Below are 17330 nucleotides of genomic sequence, written 5' to 3' on the forward strand. Positions count from 1 at the left end.
ATGTCCTGACTCACACCTTGGGAATGAGACCTTTTTGTGGGCCAATTATCAATTAGGACCAGCTGATATTCATTTGTACTGACAAGGGGCTGGATTGCTGTTTGATTATTGATAGATTTTAGGTGTTGTCTTGGCTTTCCATGCCTTTTTGCACCATCTGTTCAATACATTTTCCCTTTGTCATATTACGTTTTTGCATAAAATTTCATTTTCTGAGGTTATTTGTTACACTTTCTTGATATGTCTGGATTACTTGGGTTGTTCCCAACATCTGGTGAAATGTTCAGGTCAATAGCACCTTTGGAAGTATATTTCGTGAGAAAAATGGTGATGTGTAAATACTTACTTCAGCCGGTGTGTGTGTGTGTGTGTGTATACACACACACACACACTTTTTTTAATACTGTTTTTTGTGCCATTTTTTTCTGAACAATACAACAGGCACAGCACGTCTTATTTTTAAGGATCTTCGCAACTGGCCGCATGCTGTAAAAAATTAGGTGTTGTGTCAAAGTTAAAAAGAAAAGCTGTAACTATTTCCACAGCTATTTTGAAGGTATTTCAGTTCAGCTAGTGTTGACCACATGCCACAAGACTTTTCTAGGTAAGTCGAGAAAGTTCCAAATGTCTCAGTTAAGTGTAAATTGTTACTTTGTTTTAAGTTGATCAAACACCTCATGTTTTACTGTGTGGGGAGTTACACTCATGACGTGATGTGGTGACGGTGTGTACCATTTCCACCGAGAATCTAAATTTATAAAGCTTGCGACACATAAGGCCAGAGTTGTGTGCTCTCACCGCTTCTCAGCTTTACAAAGGCAGAAAACACATAACTATGTCGGTCGTATGTCAGGTGAAAAGCAGATATAGCCATAATTCCATGTCTGGCTTGTAAGATTTGCCTGCCTTTCCGAATTGGAGATCCGATTTCAGGAAGAGGGCGTGATTAAAAAAATGGAGGAGATGGATTGGTGTCATTATGAATGTGAGTGGGTACCAGTACCAATTGAGCCCTTGTTGGTGCCAACGCCCGACGCCGAATTCCTCCAGCTCGTGACCGCTCTGCCACGTGAGGCTTGCTGTCGCTGTGGCGGGGGGCCTGAATGTATGTGCGCGCACCCATTGCCCATTCATAAAAACGAGACCATGCTCTATTCAGAAAGTAGAGTGTGCAGGTGGAGATCGAATAAAGCAGTTTAGTAGATGGTGACTTTCAACCACCACGTCTTATATAGTGACACTTTGATAAGGGAGCATTAAAGCATTGCGACCAGATGAAATCTTTACTCACGCACACTGAAAAAAGGATCATATATGCGACCATTTTGGTCGCAGTCTCGAGCCCTGTACGGCATGAATTGTCAGTGCCTTCTTGTGCCATGTGACCACGTATTCTTACACCACTGCGCAAACTAGTTCACCACGCGCCATTCATAACCTCGAAACATTCCACGTCAGTACCGTTGAGGACCCCCTGAAATTTTTTACTGCCGCTTCGCGACCCACTGATAATGAGTCCACAACCCACATTTGGGTCCCAACCCACCAGTAGAGAATCACTGCTTTATATTATGTATGGAAAATTGACTTTGAATTCCTTTTCAACAAATATCTGGATTGCTCAAATACTTGCCACCCTTCACCCTTCAATTGTGAAACTATACAACCAGAGTAAGTGGTTTGGTACTTTGTGTTTAGCAATGGGTCTACTGCATGTGCCACAGACATAGAACTGCACACTAAACTGACAGGTTTAATTTGGTGGTTTTGCACAGGTGCCATTGTGTTTGAATGGCTTATTATCTCCTGCTTTGACTGCAGCTGGGAGGGAGTCTCAAGAGTGCCCATTAACACCAGAAAACAAGTTGCTATAATTGTTGCTCGTTGCTTTTCGAATACCTACTATGTTGCTAACTTGGCAACTGGATGACACTGTTTTAAGATTTGAAGGTACACCTCCCATGAAAGGGGGAATATGACTCCTTTAATCTGTTAACTGTTAACAAGTGAAGTCTTCTGGTATGTTCGTCTCGTTTTACCTGTGAATATTGAGACTCATGCTATACAACGCCAACCATGAATCTTGAAGACGCTTCATATCTCCAACAATGTGGGCTCTTCCTTCCTCCGAAGTCCTTTTTAAAACCCTCTGACTTTGCACCTCCATTTGTTGTAGCTGCAGCTCCTTCTCCGGAAACTCTCCAAGTGCTCTCTGGTGAGAGTCGATGGCAAATAAAACAAGAAGAAAACTGAAAACATTTACTGTCAAGTCAATCATCGTGATGCAGAAAAAAATTCACAGCTAATTTGCATCAGCAGTGCCACAATTAGATTTTTCTTCTGTATTTTTCTTCTCTATAATAAAATGTCTCATGATACACAAATATTATATCTTTTAGCTCCACATACGCAATCAAAGATCCACATTTTGACAAAAATTGCCACCAGAGACCCAGAAAAGATGTCTTGCAAATTGTACAAATCACAGAAAAGAGGTTTGTTAACGATGAATTATCCATCCATCCATTTTCTGAGCCGCTTCTCCTCACGAGGGTCGCGGGCGTGCTGGAGCTTATCCCAGCTGTCATCGGGCAGGAGGCGGGGTACACCCTGAACTGGTTGCCAGCCAATTGCAAGGTACATAGAAACAAGCAACCATCCGCACTCACATTCACACCTACGGGCAATTTAGAGTCTTCAATTAACCTACCACGGATGTTTTTGGGACGTGGGAGGAAACCGGAGTGCCCGGAGAAAACCCACGCAGGCATGGGGAGAACATGCAAACTCCACACAGGCGGGGCCGGGGATTGAACCCCGGGCCTCAGAACTGTGAGGCAGACGCTCTAACCACAATGAATTAATTGATCCAAAAATAATAATAACAACAAAAAAATTGCAAACTATGTGAAATCGGGCTTCAAAATGGTCAAGAATTGAGACATTATTTCAGCTTCGAGATGCTGTGGGCATGTTTGAATGCTCTGAAAACCCTGCCTCCCCGGAAATTTCAGCTGTCAATCAAAGATGTGCCTCCTGTCACGGCTCCTCCTCAGCGGGGAGAGAAGATTTTGCAGCGATACGGGCCGCAGAGAGACATTCTGGGACAGCCCCTCCACTGTCTCCGTTGAAATTCAGCGGTCAGTTAACTGACGGCGTATAGCGTCGTCAACTGCAACACGACAAGAGGAGGAGGGTGAAACGTCATCCAGGCAGGGGGACCGTGGTGCACGTACTGCTATGGCCGCCGAGTTGCAGCCATCGGTGGCCACTAACGCCGTCGTGCCGGACCTTCGGCCGCTATTCTAACCGCTGGCAAGGGGCGCTGGCCGTTCGGTTGGCTGCTGCCTCGCAACACAACGTGCATATGGCAGACGGCAGAGACACTATAGCCTAAATAACGCAAAACACATTATACTTCGGGGAGGATGTGTTTTTTCGAGTTGTGGGCATACTGTAGATAGATGACCAATTGCATGCTATACTGATAGTAATGGGGCAATGGGTTAATGAATGAGAACATGGCAATTCCGCCAAATGGCCACTGCATGGAATAAGGGCGCTTCGCGTTTATATAGTGTGGGAGGGCCTCATGCTACAAAGTGTACGACCCAACGAGCTGACGTCAAGGGGGCTCGGCTTAAGCCCTGCTCAAGATATAGATATAGTAGATATTTAAAAAAAGCTGTCAGCATCAAGACACAGACCTGGGCCTCATGTTCACGACTTTCAACGCTCCACTCTCCTGTAGGGCGCTTGAAGGACTCCAGCTTCTGCTTCATGATAATCAACCATTTCTCTATGTTTAGGAGACTGTCATGGAAATTTGCATGATCATCAATACTCTCCTGACTCTCGTGCAGCATTGCCTGTAAACAATAACAACAAAAACAAATACCTGAATCATCTCTCATAGTGTGTCCATGACTTTCAACATTCCAAAATTGTCTGGGTTTTTCCTGCATACAAAATTTGAAGATGACCGCCTCAAACTCTAAAACCTATGACAACATTAAAACTGTAATTTTTCTGACCGGCGTTGCACTATACAGCTGGACGTATCGCAATTGCAGTATTGCGCAGACATGGCATTGTATCAGTTGGAAGTCACTCCTAAAACAGTCAACGAAAACAAAAGGAACGCATAACAGAATTATTTCCGACTACAAATGTGGGTACTGTTTTTGGGTCGATCGATGGACAGGACAGACAGATGGATAGTATGATGTTGATAGTAGACGTTAGTATATTATTCAATTTCTCCCACAGGAGGATAAGAATTATTGTAAATTACGGTGATTTTCACTTTTTCCTATACCTTCCAGAAAGACAAAGCCAGCTGTTTTCAGCTGCAGAGGCTGGAAAGATTTACCCGTCTCAGAAACAGGCATGTGAACGGCTGCATATTCTGCATTCGGAAATTCATCTATTCATCCATTTTTGGGGGGTAACTTATCCTCCGTTATTCACTGAAAAACTCACCTATTTGCTACTTTTGTGCTCAGTTCAAAGCAGGCCAAAGCGCCACTTAGTGGCATTTCTTCTGTAATTGTGGTAGGGCTCGTCCCTATCCCCATGAACAGCAGGGGAAATTGTGTATGCCAGACGCATTAAGGAGGAACTTGCTGCTGGCCTTGTGAGACAGCCGCCCACAAACTAAAGGCTGAATACCTTAAAGGGTCATGTGATGTAATCAGCACAAGAAAAAGTAAAACAAAAGAAAGTAGCACAATAAAAACAATTTAAAAGTGACAAGAAAGAAAAAAATAATCTTTTATTTTGTTTTTACTTTTTAGGCAGCTCACTGCAGTATGCAAGCGCTACACAGGTGGATTGGACAACACAGCTCTGGAAGCCTGCTTCATAATAATAATATACGAATGTCAGCAAGTAAAAAGAGCCACACCACACAAGCTGTGAACCCAATATTCACTTGAAAGTGCCAGGGCTCTGCTTATTTTTATGCTCTGAATGTAAATTCTGTTATTTGGTTACATGATTGTGAATAGAACATGCTTACTTCATACCAAGCAGGGTTCCTGTAGTTGTTTTTTGGATTTTAGCAAAATGTATGATTTAAGAAAAGTAACATTTAAAAACAAAAACAAAAAAAAATACATAAACACATCAAAAAAGTGCTTAAGCTAGTGGGGGGCTTGGTATACGCATGTGTGCGAATGATCAGAAAGGTGCTAAACAAAGGTTAATTTTCATTCACGAGCGCCAGGTTTTGTTAGGGACTTACAGGACAGAACCCATCTGAACACACTATATACAAGCCTTCATACATCAAGGGAAAAACGCCGTATTTGGCAACCGATTCAGTGCAGTTTACATGCGCGATTTGCATTCAGGGACATTCCGTAAACGGGAGAGAATGTGTTATTTCTTCGGAAAATTGTATCAGAATGCTTAAGTTAAAACACTGTACGATCACACTGTTATAATATGAAATGTATTTTGTTTTGCAATGTAAGACAAGATAAAATATTTTAGTCAAGCAGAGCTACTAGGAATGCAAAGTTATTAGTGTTGTCATTCTGTGTTGCATGTTTTTGTTTGCACATTAAGGACAAAATTCCTGTTTTTGTTTCAATTCCTCATTTTAAAAAAGATCATTCAACAACAAGTTTTTCATGTTTTTGAGATTGTAGGGTGAAAGCATCAGGCGGCTACTGGTGTGGACTAAATGGGTGGAAACAGTGGGGAAATCAAATGCCACTACTTTGAGGGCAAGAGTCCGTCAGCAACATATAGTATTGGGGGAGAGGAGGGGGGAAAAAAAAAAATAATAATAAAAATTTTGGAACAGTTAACTGAATTTTGAACTCGTTCGCGGAGAAAATGAACTTTTCCAACACCGGCGTTGCCTCAAGATACGAGCCTATCGATCGGCCGTGTTTTTGCTTTGACTTGCGAGCCCAATGATGTTTCGCCGATGATCTAGCACGACTATCTCACACACATCAACAAGAACAGAAAGCCAGACTCCAGTTCTTTGGACAAGTGGGACCACGAAAAACTGAAATAAAACTCAAAGTCATGCCCATTAACATCAATGCCCCAAAAACAATATGAATAAATGAACAGTGCATAGAAAACATCCATAACTTCACCTATCTGGGAAGCACTGTTTCCAGCGATGGGGATACCAGCCAAGACATTCACAATACGATAAGCAAAGCATGCTCAACATTCACAAAACAAACAAATATGAACCTCTAATCAATACAAATACAAAACTAAACTCTTGAATATAGCAAAGCTGTGTACTGTCCTCTATGATACCTCGCACAGTTCCAGAGATCTATTGAAGATCTGTGTGAAGATTGGAGCGAGCTGGTCTGCGGAGACTTTGAGGCACGATGGGGACACAGGGTCTGGGCCTGCTGCTTTGTTGATCTTTTGTTTGAAGATGTGTCTCACATCCTGTCCGTGGATGGTCAACGAAGGAGGGGGAGTCAGAGGTGCGATGGTGGTGCGGCTGGGTGGGTGTGGGGTGTTGAAAGTGTCCTTTTCAAGTCTGCAGGATAGGGTGTTGAAGTCGTCGGCTAGTCTTTTATTGTTCTCAGCTTGGGGGGTAGGTCGCTTATAATTTAGCGATTATAATGCATGCCAGACTGATTTAGAGTCGTTAGCGCTAAACTGTTTTTCTAGCTTTATTGCATAATTTCCTCTTTGCAATGTTAATTTGTTTAGTCAGCTGGTTTCTAGCACAATTATACAGGGCTCTATCCCCACTTAGATATGCGTTCTCTTTAGCCTGGCGAAGTTGCTTAAGTTTGACAGTGAACCACGGCTTGTGGTTATTGAATGCGCAAAATTACTTTGTTGGTACACACACATCTTCACAGAAACTGATAAAGGATGTAACAGTGTCCGTATTTTCATCAAGGCTGCCAGCTGAATTTTCAAAAGACACTCCAGTCTGTGCAGTCTCAACAGTTTTGAAGTTCTGTCTTTGCTTCGTTGGTCCACTTTTTCACTGTTCTCACCGTAGGCTTCACACATTTAAGTTTTTGTCTGTATGTTAGTATTAAGTGAATTGAGCAGTGATCAGACGAGCCCAGAGCTGCACGAAGTATTGCACGGTATGCGTTATTTAGCAAAGTATAGCAGTGGTCTAAAATGTTATTTTCCCTGGTAAGACATAGCAAATGAAACACGAACTCTGATGTATGATGAGGATCACAGTCGCCAAGTAAATGGCTAATAAGACGAGCGTCACGACTGAAGTGAGAACTGGTGAGTTTACATCACCCGCAGGACATTCTTTAGCTAGATAAACGATTATTTTGCAATCAAAACCATTCGTAAATGTATCTTTAACTGGATTATATAATGGAAATACTTTCAGATGTCCGCTTGGTGTCAAAAGCGAAGAATATACAAGCATCAGTTACTGTTGCATGTAAATGCTGCTTTTCACAAAAGCTAATGACTATCTCCATATTCTGTGAAACGTGACTGCAAAACGTAACTAAAGAACAAAAAAAGGTAAATCAAACTCTGTCCTGGTGAAGGAAGCGCTTCTATACTCTCATTTCGTAGAGTCAGTGTGTATATAATCATACAACACAATATTCTGAGGGTCTTGAAAAATCAGTCAAAATGCTCAAAAACAGCTGGCACTCATGGGTTGTCTTTTCTGAAAATGGCTAGCATTGAATGAGTTAAGCAACTTGGTAACTCACCAAATGTACGAGTAGAAAATGCTCGGTAAGGTTTCTAATTCTAATAGAATAGAGCCCAGTTATCCTTATGAGAATCACTCCTGTCACATCATAATCAAACAGCCATTATTGCCAACTGTAGCAGAGATGTGCAAGTCAGAGTAACAAGCACTGACCAAGATGGCGCCTACCCGTGTGGACGCCTCGGTTAAGCGCTCGCTAGTATTGTTTTTGTTTTTGTGTTATTTGTTCGTCTTTGGAGACATTACGCGACTCACTTACACAAGGGGAGACTTGCCACCATCAGACTTGCTAACCATCTTTCACCAACCTTCGCAAATCCGCTCAGTTTTACTTAGTTACTCACCGGAGCAGTGATGGCGGTCTTGGGCGCATGGAGACGAAGGCGACGCCACAGAGGGAAGCGAGCCGGCATACAAGTGAAGCTCCGCAAGAGAGGAAACAGATTGGCGTTTCCGTCTATCCACCTCGCGAATCTACGCTCCCTACCCAACAAAATGGACGAGCTTCATCTTCTGATAAAGACCAGTAAAGACTTCGGACGTTCCGCCGCCCTGTGCTTTACAGAGACTTGGCTTTGTGAGGCTTTACCCGAAGGCGGCGTCATGCTTCCCGGCTTCCATCTTCACCGGGCAGACCGTGACATGGAATCATCGGGGAAAACAAAAGGCGGCGGTATATGCTTCTAGAGCAACGAAAAATGGTGTACTGACATCACGTTGCTCAGCACACACTGCAGCCCGCATTTAGAGTCGCTGTTTTTAAACTGTAAGCCATTCTACTCGCCTCGTGAGTTCCGATCATTCATACTCGCCGGTGTTTACATTCCGCCTCAAACTAACACGAACACCGCACTGCTAACGCTCGCTGAACAAGTAAACGAAATTGAAAAAAAAAAACACCCGGACTCACCCCTCATTATTCTCGGGAACTTTAACAAACCTAAACTCAACCACGAACTCGACTACGCTAAATAACACATACCGTGCCAAACCTCGTGCAGCCCTGGGCTCTTCTGATCATTGCTTAATTCACTTAATACCAACATACAGGAAAGAACTTAAATGCGCGAAGCCCGAAGTGGAACTCAGTACCTGAGGAGGTTAAACTGCTTACAACATACAAGGCCTTCACAAAAAAACTGAAAATGTGGCTAGTTAACACCTATAGCTGCCAACACTAAAAGACAAGTATGTTATGTTGCTTTTTTGTTATGATCAAAAAAATTATGGTTTTATTCTCTCAATAGTAGTTTGATTATGTATCCTGTATTATATTGTCTTGTAGATGTATTCTACTGCTTTTTTACATCATGGTCAGGGGACTACAGATGAAAACTAGCCTTCTGGCTAATTCTGGCTTTTTTAACCATGTGTACTTCATGTGTTTTATGAAATTGCATTGTCCCCTTTCAAAAATAAACTGAACTGAACTACAGTGAAAACTGTGAAAAAGTGGACCAATGAAGCAAAGATGGAACTTCAAAGCTGTTTAGACTGCACAGACTGGAGTGTGTTTGAAAATTCAGCTGGCAGCCTGGATGACTATACGGACACGGTCACATCCTATATCTGCTAAGATGTGTGTGTCCAAACAAAGTCGTTTCGCACATTCAATAACAACAAGCCGTGGTTCACTGCCAAACTTCAGAAATTAGTTTCCTCCGCAGGGTGTCCGGGGTTTCCCTTCGAGATAGGGTGAGAAGCTCGGTCATCCGGGAGTGGCTCAGAGTCGAGCCGCTGCTCCTCTGCATTGAGAGAAGCCAGATGAGGTGGCTCGGGCATCTGTTTAGGATGCCTCCAGGACGCCTCCCTGGTGAGGTGTTCCGGGCACGTCCCACCGGGAGTAGACACCTGGGAACGCCTTGGGATCCCCTCAGAAGAGCTGGAGGAAGTGGCTGTGGAGAGGGAAGTCTGGGCTTCCCTGCTAAAGCTAGTGCCCCCGCGACATGACTCCGGATAAGCGGAAGAAAATGGATGGATGGATGGATGGATGGAGGTTTGAAGATTGACGTTACGAGTGATGGAGTCATCTATGGCTAACGTGCGGGAGCCTGTACACTGAGGAGGAACGGGACTAGCTAAAGGAGTGAATTTGTAATGCGTCTGAACAAGCTCGCCACCGTTAGCTAGCCGCTTGGGGCTAATGCTAATACGGCTAGTAAGTCGGCTACAACCTACACTATCAGGTGTGCCCACCACAACTACAGTTATCAAAATATTCTGCTCTAGTTGGCAGACACGTCCCTTTAGCAGGAAAAGAACTGTGCAGGAAAAGAACTGTGCAAATGGTGCTCAAGTCGATACTCATTTTTATTTGGTCAGAGATTTGGAGGCAAAGTCTGCTGAAGAGCCTCGGCCGTGGTGCAGCTGAAGCTAGTAGACTCAAAAACGGGACTACTCTGCTCTCAAAAATTCAAAAGAGTCTCAAAAAGTCAAAACAAAGGTAAAAGTAAAATGTAAAAATATAAGTAGCGTTAAGGGTTCGTCTCGGACGCACACAGCGTCGCGTGATTGGAGCAGCGGCTGAGTTCGCGAATGGTGAATCGAAAATAGGCGTAGGTTCACATGTAATAGCTAGCTCGGAAGCTTTTCCTGTCATAGTCCCAACATTCAAAGTCCACACATTAATTTTTAGGCTCTGTGCTTTCATCTTCTCTTTCTGCCCGCTTTCCACCTCTGCTGAATTTGTTGTGTGATGGTGCTTTAATTGAAATGTGGGTGCAATGTAAGGTTCTATGCTTGAGAGAACCTTGTTTAATTTCAGCTTTTTGGAGATGTCTGTATGGTAACTGGATGTAAATTGCGACCAGGGAAATCAGCAACATCGTCTTAACTCGGCTTTGTGCCGAATGTCTCCAATCTACCGTTAAAATGCTCGTTAAAGTGTGCTCGGATGGGTTTGGTGATGCTCTTGGTGCATTCCGTTTGTAGTTTCTCTATTCTACCACAAGGTTTTGTGTGTACGCATGGTCCGAGTTGTTTGGAAATTTACACGTCCACACACAAGTCCAACTTGATTAATCCCGTTCTTTGCATGGAAATGTTCGCACGCACGCTTTTACGCACACTTGATAAATGAAGGCCCTGGTACTGGTATTACTGTTAACATGTTCTTCTATGTTGTCATAAATATCACAATATTTCCCAAAAATATTGTATTATAATTTGGGAGCCACACCACCCAACCCCACAATTAACCGATGAACGGATTCCATTTTCATTCACGTTTTTCATCGTCCAATTTGTTGAACTTTCAGAGACCCAAACAAAGTGTTTCGCCCCTGGGAACCTAATTTACATATTATATATATTATTATTATATTATTATATATTATACTGAATTACTAGAAAATAACACAATATACATTAATTTATTACATATTTGGGAGTCAAATACCCCTTTGCCTGCTTGACATTCAGTACAACATTTTACTCTGACCTTTGGCGACCCACTACATCTGGAACAAAGTTTGGAAGCGCTTGTGCATGAATGCTTTCTTTTTCTCACCTGTAGTCTTCCCTTTCTCTGAATAAGCTGATCATGCAGCAGTTCTCTGTTCGTTGTAGCAGTACTCAGCTCAGCCTGCAGAGCTTCAGACCTTTCAGGACCAAACACGGAGTCGAGCAAGTCCCCCCTTGTCTTCAGCTGATTCAAACGGTCCTGCAGCTGGATACTGTCCTTCAAAAGCCGCTGAGTGTAGAGGAGAGAAAAATAAGACCACATTACACACACATAGCATGTTGGTCAAAAGAATCATCATCAACGTCATCATTTGTATCATCATAATTATACTACTACTTCTAATACAATTAATAATAATAATAATAATACATTTGTGAATCATCGTGTGAAAAATTACCGTTCATTTTGTGTCTGAGACAAATTTGAAGTGAATTGTGAATGCTGCATTTACATTATTCGTACATTCACTGCTTTATCACGATGCACCCTCTTGCCATTAACTTCTTAAACAGTTAACTTACAACTTCATTGCAACATGCTGCCAACATTTTGCACATCTCTGTCGGGACACTTGGCCATTATTCGTGCACTCGCTGACTGTTTTATCATTCTGTACTACTTGCATACTGTTGTTGATTACTCCCGGCCACTCGTGTGATGGAGAACTCTGCACCATTCCGTCACTGTACCAGATCATTGCACTAGTAGTCTCTTTAAACTGCTCTAAATTGCTTGAGGGCATTTGCCCAATAGCCATTATATCAGTATCATCACACTAGTGTAATACTGTCATTGCTCAATGACTGTCCACACTTGTGTTTTTTATGTTCTAAATGTATATTCAGCCATAGTGGCTGTTTGTTGTGGCTCCAACTACCCGAGAGAAATACCTCGTGTGTCCTGCAACATATTTGGTCACTAAAGCTGATTCTGATTATTTGTGTGAAACGTTACATTTAACAGACAAGCTGTTTACATTTGCGTTGAAGCAATAGGTATTGTTAGTTTCATGTGCTTGATTGCTATTTAAGTTGGCAGTACATTGTTGGTAATACTACTTTGTCAGTCTAGTAATGAGGCAGTTCAATCAGATCAAGTTCTGTACCGTGATAGATACTGTACTTTACAAACCAATATAAGCGGAGTTGTGAAAAAAAACAACTTTAAACTCTGCTTTAAGTATTTCTTCATTCAAACACCATAAATTTGATCTTAAAACAATATTTAAGTCAATTGTAGTACAAAACCCAATTCCAATGAAGTTGAGATGTGTAAAACATAAAAACAACCCCATTTGCAAATCCTTAACAACCAATATTCAATTAAATACACGATAAAGACGAGATATTTCATGTTCAAAGTGATAAACTTTTATGTTATGTTTAGTTTTTTGCAAATGGTCATTTTGAATTTGATGGCTGCAACACGTTATAAAAAAGCTGAGACATGGGCATGTTTAACACTGCGTTACCCCACCTTTCCTTTGAACAACAGTCAGTAAGCGTTTGGAAACTGAGGACACTAATTGTTGAAGCTTTGTAGGTTAAATTCTTTCCCATTATTGCTTGATGTACAGCTTCAGCTGTTCAACAGTCCGGGGTCTCCAATGTCATATTTTACGTTTCATAATGTTCAATGTGTGACAGGTAGCACGCTTACGCTTTTTCCACGAAGCCACGCTGTTGTAACAAGTGCAGAATGTGGCTTGGCATTGTCTTGCTGAAATAAGCAGGGTTGTCCGTGAAAAAGCCGTTGCTTTGAATGCAGCATATGTTGCTCCAAAACCTGTATGTACCTTTTAGCATGAATGGTGCCTTCATAGATATGCAAGTTATCCATGCCATTGGCACTAACACACCCCTATACCATCACAGATGCTGGGGTTTGCATCCCAAATAAAAAATATAAAACAACATGGCATAGCCTAAATAGAATAACTTTTAATTCAGATTTTAGACTGCAATCAAAATAAGGGAAAATATGTGTTGTACCTCAATACTCTGGACCGACATGAATATGCTGGAGAAGTCTGTGACCTCGGCAGAAGCCTCCAAAACCTGAGAGACCATAAGCCTCCATTTTGCAAAGAATAGCAATGGGTCCTGGAGCGAGTTTCTCACGCCAGACTCGGACTCTGAGCACAATTTTGCTGCTTTGCATTTCACACTGTAAAAGATAACATGAATTTGACAAACCTTTACAAGAGATTATAAAAAAATAAAATAAATAAAAACCCACCCTCCTTTTATTTTATATATAGCCATTCATTTTCCATACCGCTAATCCTCAGCAGGGTCGCAGGTGTGCTGGAATTTATCCCAGTCGACGCTGAGTGAGAAGCGGGTATACCCTGAACTGGTCGCCAGCTAGTTGTAGCTATAGATATATATATCTAGATATAGATATATCTATATATCTATATATAGATAGATATATATCTATCTATCTATATATATATATAGATTATCTATCTATCTATCTATCTATATATCTATATATCTATATATATATATAACGCGATATATATATATATACAACGCGTTCCAAAACACCTGGGACAGGTGGCAAAAAAGACTGAGAAAGTTGAGGAATGCTCATCAAACACCTGTTTGGAACATCCCACAGGTGAACAGGCTCATTGGGAACAGGTGGGTGCTATAATTGGGTATAAAAGGAGAAAATAGTGGAACAGTTTAAGGCCAATGTTCCTCAACGTACAATTGCAAGGAATTTAGGGATTTCATAATCTACAGTCCATAATATTGGTTATTTTCCTACACAACGTCCACAATTTCCCAAAACAATTTGAAATGTGGATTCGTCGGACCACAGAACACTTTTCCACTTTGCATCAGTCCACCTTCGATGAGCTCGGGCCCAGAGAAGCCAGCGGCGTTTCTGGGTGTTGTTGATTAATGGTTTTTGCTTTCCACAGTAGAGTTTCAAGTTGCACTTACGGATGTAGCGCCGAACTGCATTTACTGACATTGTTTTTTTTTAAAGTGTTCCTGAGCCCATGTGGCGATATCCTTTACACATTGATGTCGGTTTTTGATGAGGAATCGGAGGTCACGGGCATTCAATGTTGGTTTTCGGCCTTGCCGCTTACATGCAGTGATTTCTCCAGATTCTCTGAACCTTTTGATGATATTATGGACCGCAGATGATGAAATCCCTAAATTCCTTGCAATTGTACGTTGAGGAACATTGTCCTTAAACTGTTGGACTATTTTCTCACGCACTTGTTCACAAAGAGGTGAACCTCGCCCCATCTTTGCTTGTGAATGACTGAGCAATTCAGGGAAGCAATCATGGCACCCACCTGTTCCCAATGAGCCTGTTCACCTGTGGGATGTTCCAACCAGGTGTTTGATGAGCATTCCTCAACTTTCTCACTTTTTTGGCACCTGTCCCAGCTTTTTTGAACGTGTTGCAGCCATAAAATTCTAAGTTCATGATTATTTGCTAAAAACAATCAAGTTTATCTGTTTGAACATTAAATATTTTGTCTTTGTAGTGTATTCAATTAAATATAGATTGAACATGATTTGCAAATCATTGTATTCTGTTTTTATTGTTAAACACAACGTCCCAACTTCATTGTAATTGGGGTTGTACAAAAGTATATATTCTCTCTCATTTACACAGTGCCCCTGAACGCACCTCGCACACTCACGCGTGCCGTGTCCTCATTTATAGTTATACTTCAATAAAGTACAACCCAACTCAGTTTTGCTCCCGCTGCCTTTTAAAAACATTGTTTTAGCATGCATGCATGCTACCGTATGTTTTCAACCAGCCTGTTTTACCATGCCTGCGCCCAATAATACGGTGTGCCTTATGTATGTGTTAAATACAGAAATAGAACCCGTAACTGAGACTGCGCCTTTTAATACGGTGCGCCTTATGGTCGTGAAAATACGGCAATTCATTTTTGGAACTGTGAATTTAACTTTTTTTTTTTTTCACTAGTTTGCGTAGAAAAACAACTGACGTTACTTACATAGAGGGCGCTTAAAGGTTTTGCTTAGTGTAATCACTGTGTGACATACAGGCTTTATAAGACCATCTGATCTGTAAGTGGGTACACTTTGAGTCATGTACGTGTAAAATGTGGTCAGAAGAATCACGGGTAAAATGGGTTATGTACCCAAACAGAAGAGGGTTTTGAGGAAACTTGAGGACTAAAATATTAGATAGCTGGAGCCTGACATTTCATTCCACCATTATACTGTTTTGTTTTTTTTTTCTTTTTTTTAATAAAAATTGCTCTTCAAAATTAAAGAAAGTTGGTCCACAAATGAAGAAATTATGGGTAAAACTGCTCTTCAAAGAAAAAAAAAAAAAACATTTATACAGTACAATAACTGTTGACAATAAGTGAACCAAAATACATTTTACAAGTGAATGTGATGCCTATAAACAAACAAAGGCAACCTATTGCCCACATACCTCTGGTATTCTTTGACAATACCAATGACATCGTCAGAAATGTGGCGAGAGTCCTCCGAGAACCTGCACAGATCCTTGAGCTGCAATTTAAGGTGGTCCACTTTGGTCTCCTCTTCCACCAGAGCCTTTCTTACGCCCTAAAAGATAAAAGCAAAATTTACTGAGAACTAGAGCTGCAAATAACGCTTATTTTAATAATCATACATACCAGCGACTCTCATGGCCGGCGATAACGGCCCATAGCATAATAGCAACCCCCAAAAAATTTTAATAAAATAAATATTTGCAAATACAATAACTTAATATATATATACCTTAATATCAATATAACTTCTTTTTTTTTTTTTAAATAACTGTGAAAGTACATACTCTCTCCGTTTGTCACTCGCCCTCTCCCCTTTTATGTGTGCACTTTAACTCGATGGTTAGCATAATATCTCTACTACCAGTCGTGTCTGCTCCGTACCCTTTCAAACTATCTCCAAATGTACAGTTGAAATTGGACACACTTAACATACACTATATAAATAGACTGATTTTTTTTTTTTATTCACTGTCTGACATGAAATCAGACTACTTTTCCTGTTTTAGGGCAATTAGAATTACCAGAATGATTTCTATTTGCGAAATGCTTGAATAGTCAGACAAGGATTTTTTGGGGACAGTTTTGGATTACTTTCTTCAAAGTCAGAAGTTTACATTCATTTCATTAGTATTTGGTACCATTGCCTTCAAACTGTATGGCTTGAGTCAAACATTTCGGATATGCTTCTACAAGCTTCTTACAAAAGGTGGCAATCATTTTGCCCAATTCCTCTTGACAGAACTGGTGTAACTGAACCTAAATGGAGGTCCTTAAATGGTTAACGTCCTACCTGGAGGAAAGGAGTTATTTTGTAACCAAAGGAAAGTGTTCAATCTCCTCAAATGGCAATGACCTATGGGGTCCCTCAAGGGCCAGTTCTTGGACCCCTCCTGTTCAGCCTGTATATGCTACCTTTGGGTCAAATTCTTCATAACTTTAATTTTGACTATCATAGCAATGCAGATGACACACAGTTATATCTAGCAATGTCTCCAGATGACTATAGTTCAATTGAGGTGTTGTGTCACTGTCTAAAACAGATAAATAAGTGGATGAGACAAAATTTTCTTCAATTAAACAACAATAAAACTGAGATAATTGTTTTTGGCAAGAAAGAAAAGAGGATTGTTCTTAGTAAATACCTGGAGTCACTCTCTTTAAAAACCAAAAGACCAATTCCGAAACCTTGGTGTACTGATTCCGACCTGACTTTCAACAGTCACATCAAATCAATTACTAAAACTGCCTCCTACCATCTGATGGGTAGGAGGTCTGGTCTGCATGTGCCAAGCAGACCAGGAGAAGCTCATCCATGCTTTTATCTCGAGTAGACTTGACTATTGTAATGGTCTTCTGACTGGACTCCCCCAAAAGAGCATTAAATAGAGGCAGCTCATTCACAATGCTGCAGCTCGGGTTATGACCAGAACAAAGAGGCCAGAGCATATTACTCCAATTCTAAAGTCTTTACACTGGCTCCCAGTCAGCATTAATTTCTGCTACTGGGCTATAAATCACAAAATGGTTTAGGACCTAAATACAAAGAAATTCTAATGGAATATAAAGCCAGTAGGGCTCTGAAATCAAAAGACTCAGGTCAAATAGTGGAGTACAGAGTCCAAAGCAAAAATGGT

The 17330-nt window shown here is 41.2% G+C and overlaps 1 protein-coding gene across 3 annotated transcripts in view; it reads right to left on the reverse strand.

The window, feature by feature from the left end:
* Positions 1-17330, reverse strand: part of syne3 (spectrin repeat containing, nuclear envelope family member 3) — a 101888-nt gene that overhangs the window by 39540 nt on the left and 45018 nt on the right. For all 3 annotated transcript variants that reach the window (XM_061696045.1, XM_061696043.1, XM_061696046.1), the window contains exons 7-11: positions 15612-15748; positions 13151-13325; positions 11205-11387; positions 3708-3869; positions 2040-2212 (exon numbers count right to left, since the gene is read on the reverse strand). In XM_061696045.1, coding sequence (XP_061552029.1) covers positions 2040-2212; positions 3708-3869; positions 11205-11387; positions 13151-13325; positions 15612-15748 — 830 coding nt within the window. The remainder of the gene's footprint in view (positions 1-2039; positions 2213-3707; positions 3870-11204; positions 11388-13150; positions 13326-15611; positions 15749-17330) is intronic.

The sequence above is a fragment of the Phycodurus eques genome, chromosome 14, assembly GCF_024500275.1.
Source record: "Phycodurus eques isolate BA_2022a chromosome 14, UOR_Pequ_1.1, whole genome shotgun sequence".
NCBI lineage: Eukaryota > Metazoa > Chordata > Actinopteri > Syngnathiformes > Syngnathidae > Phycodurus > Phycodurus eques.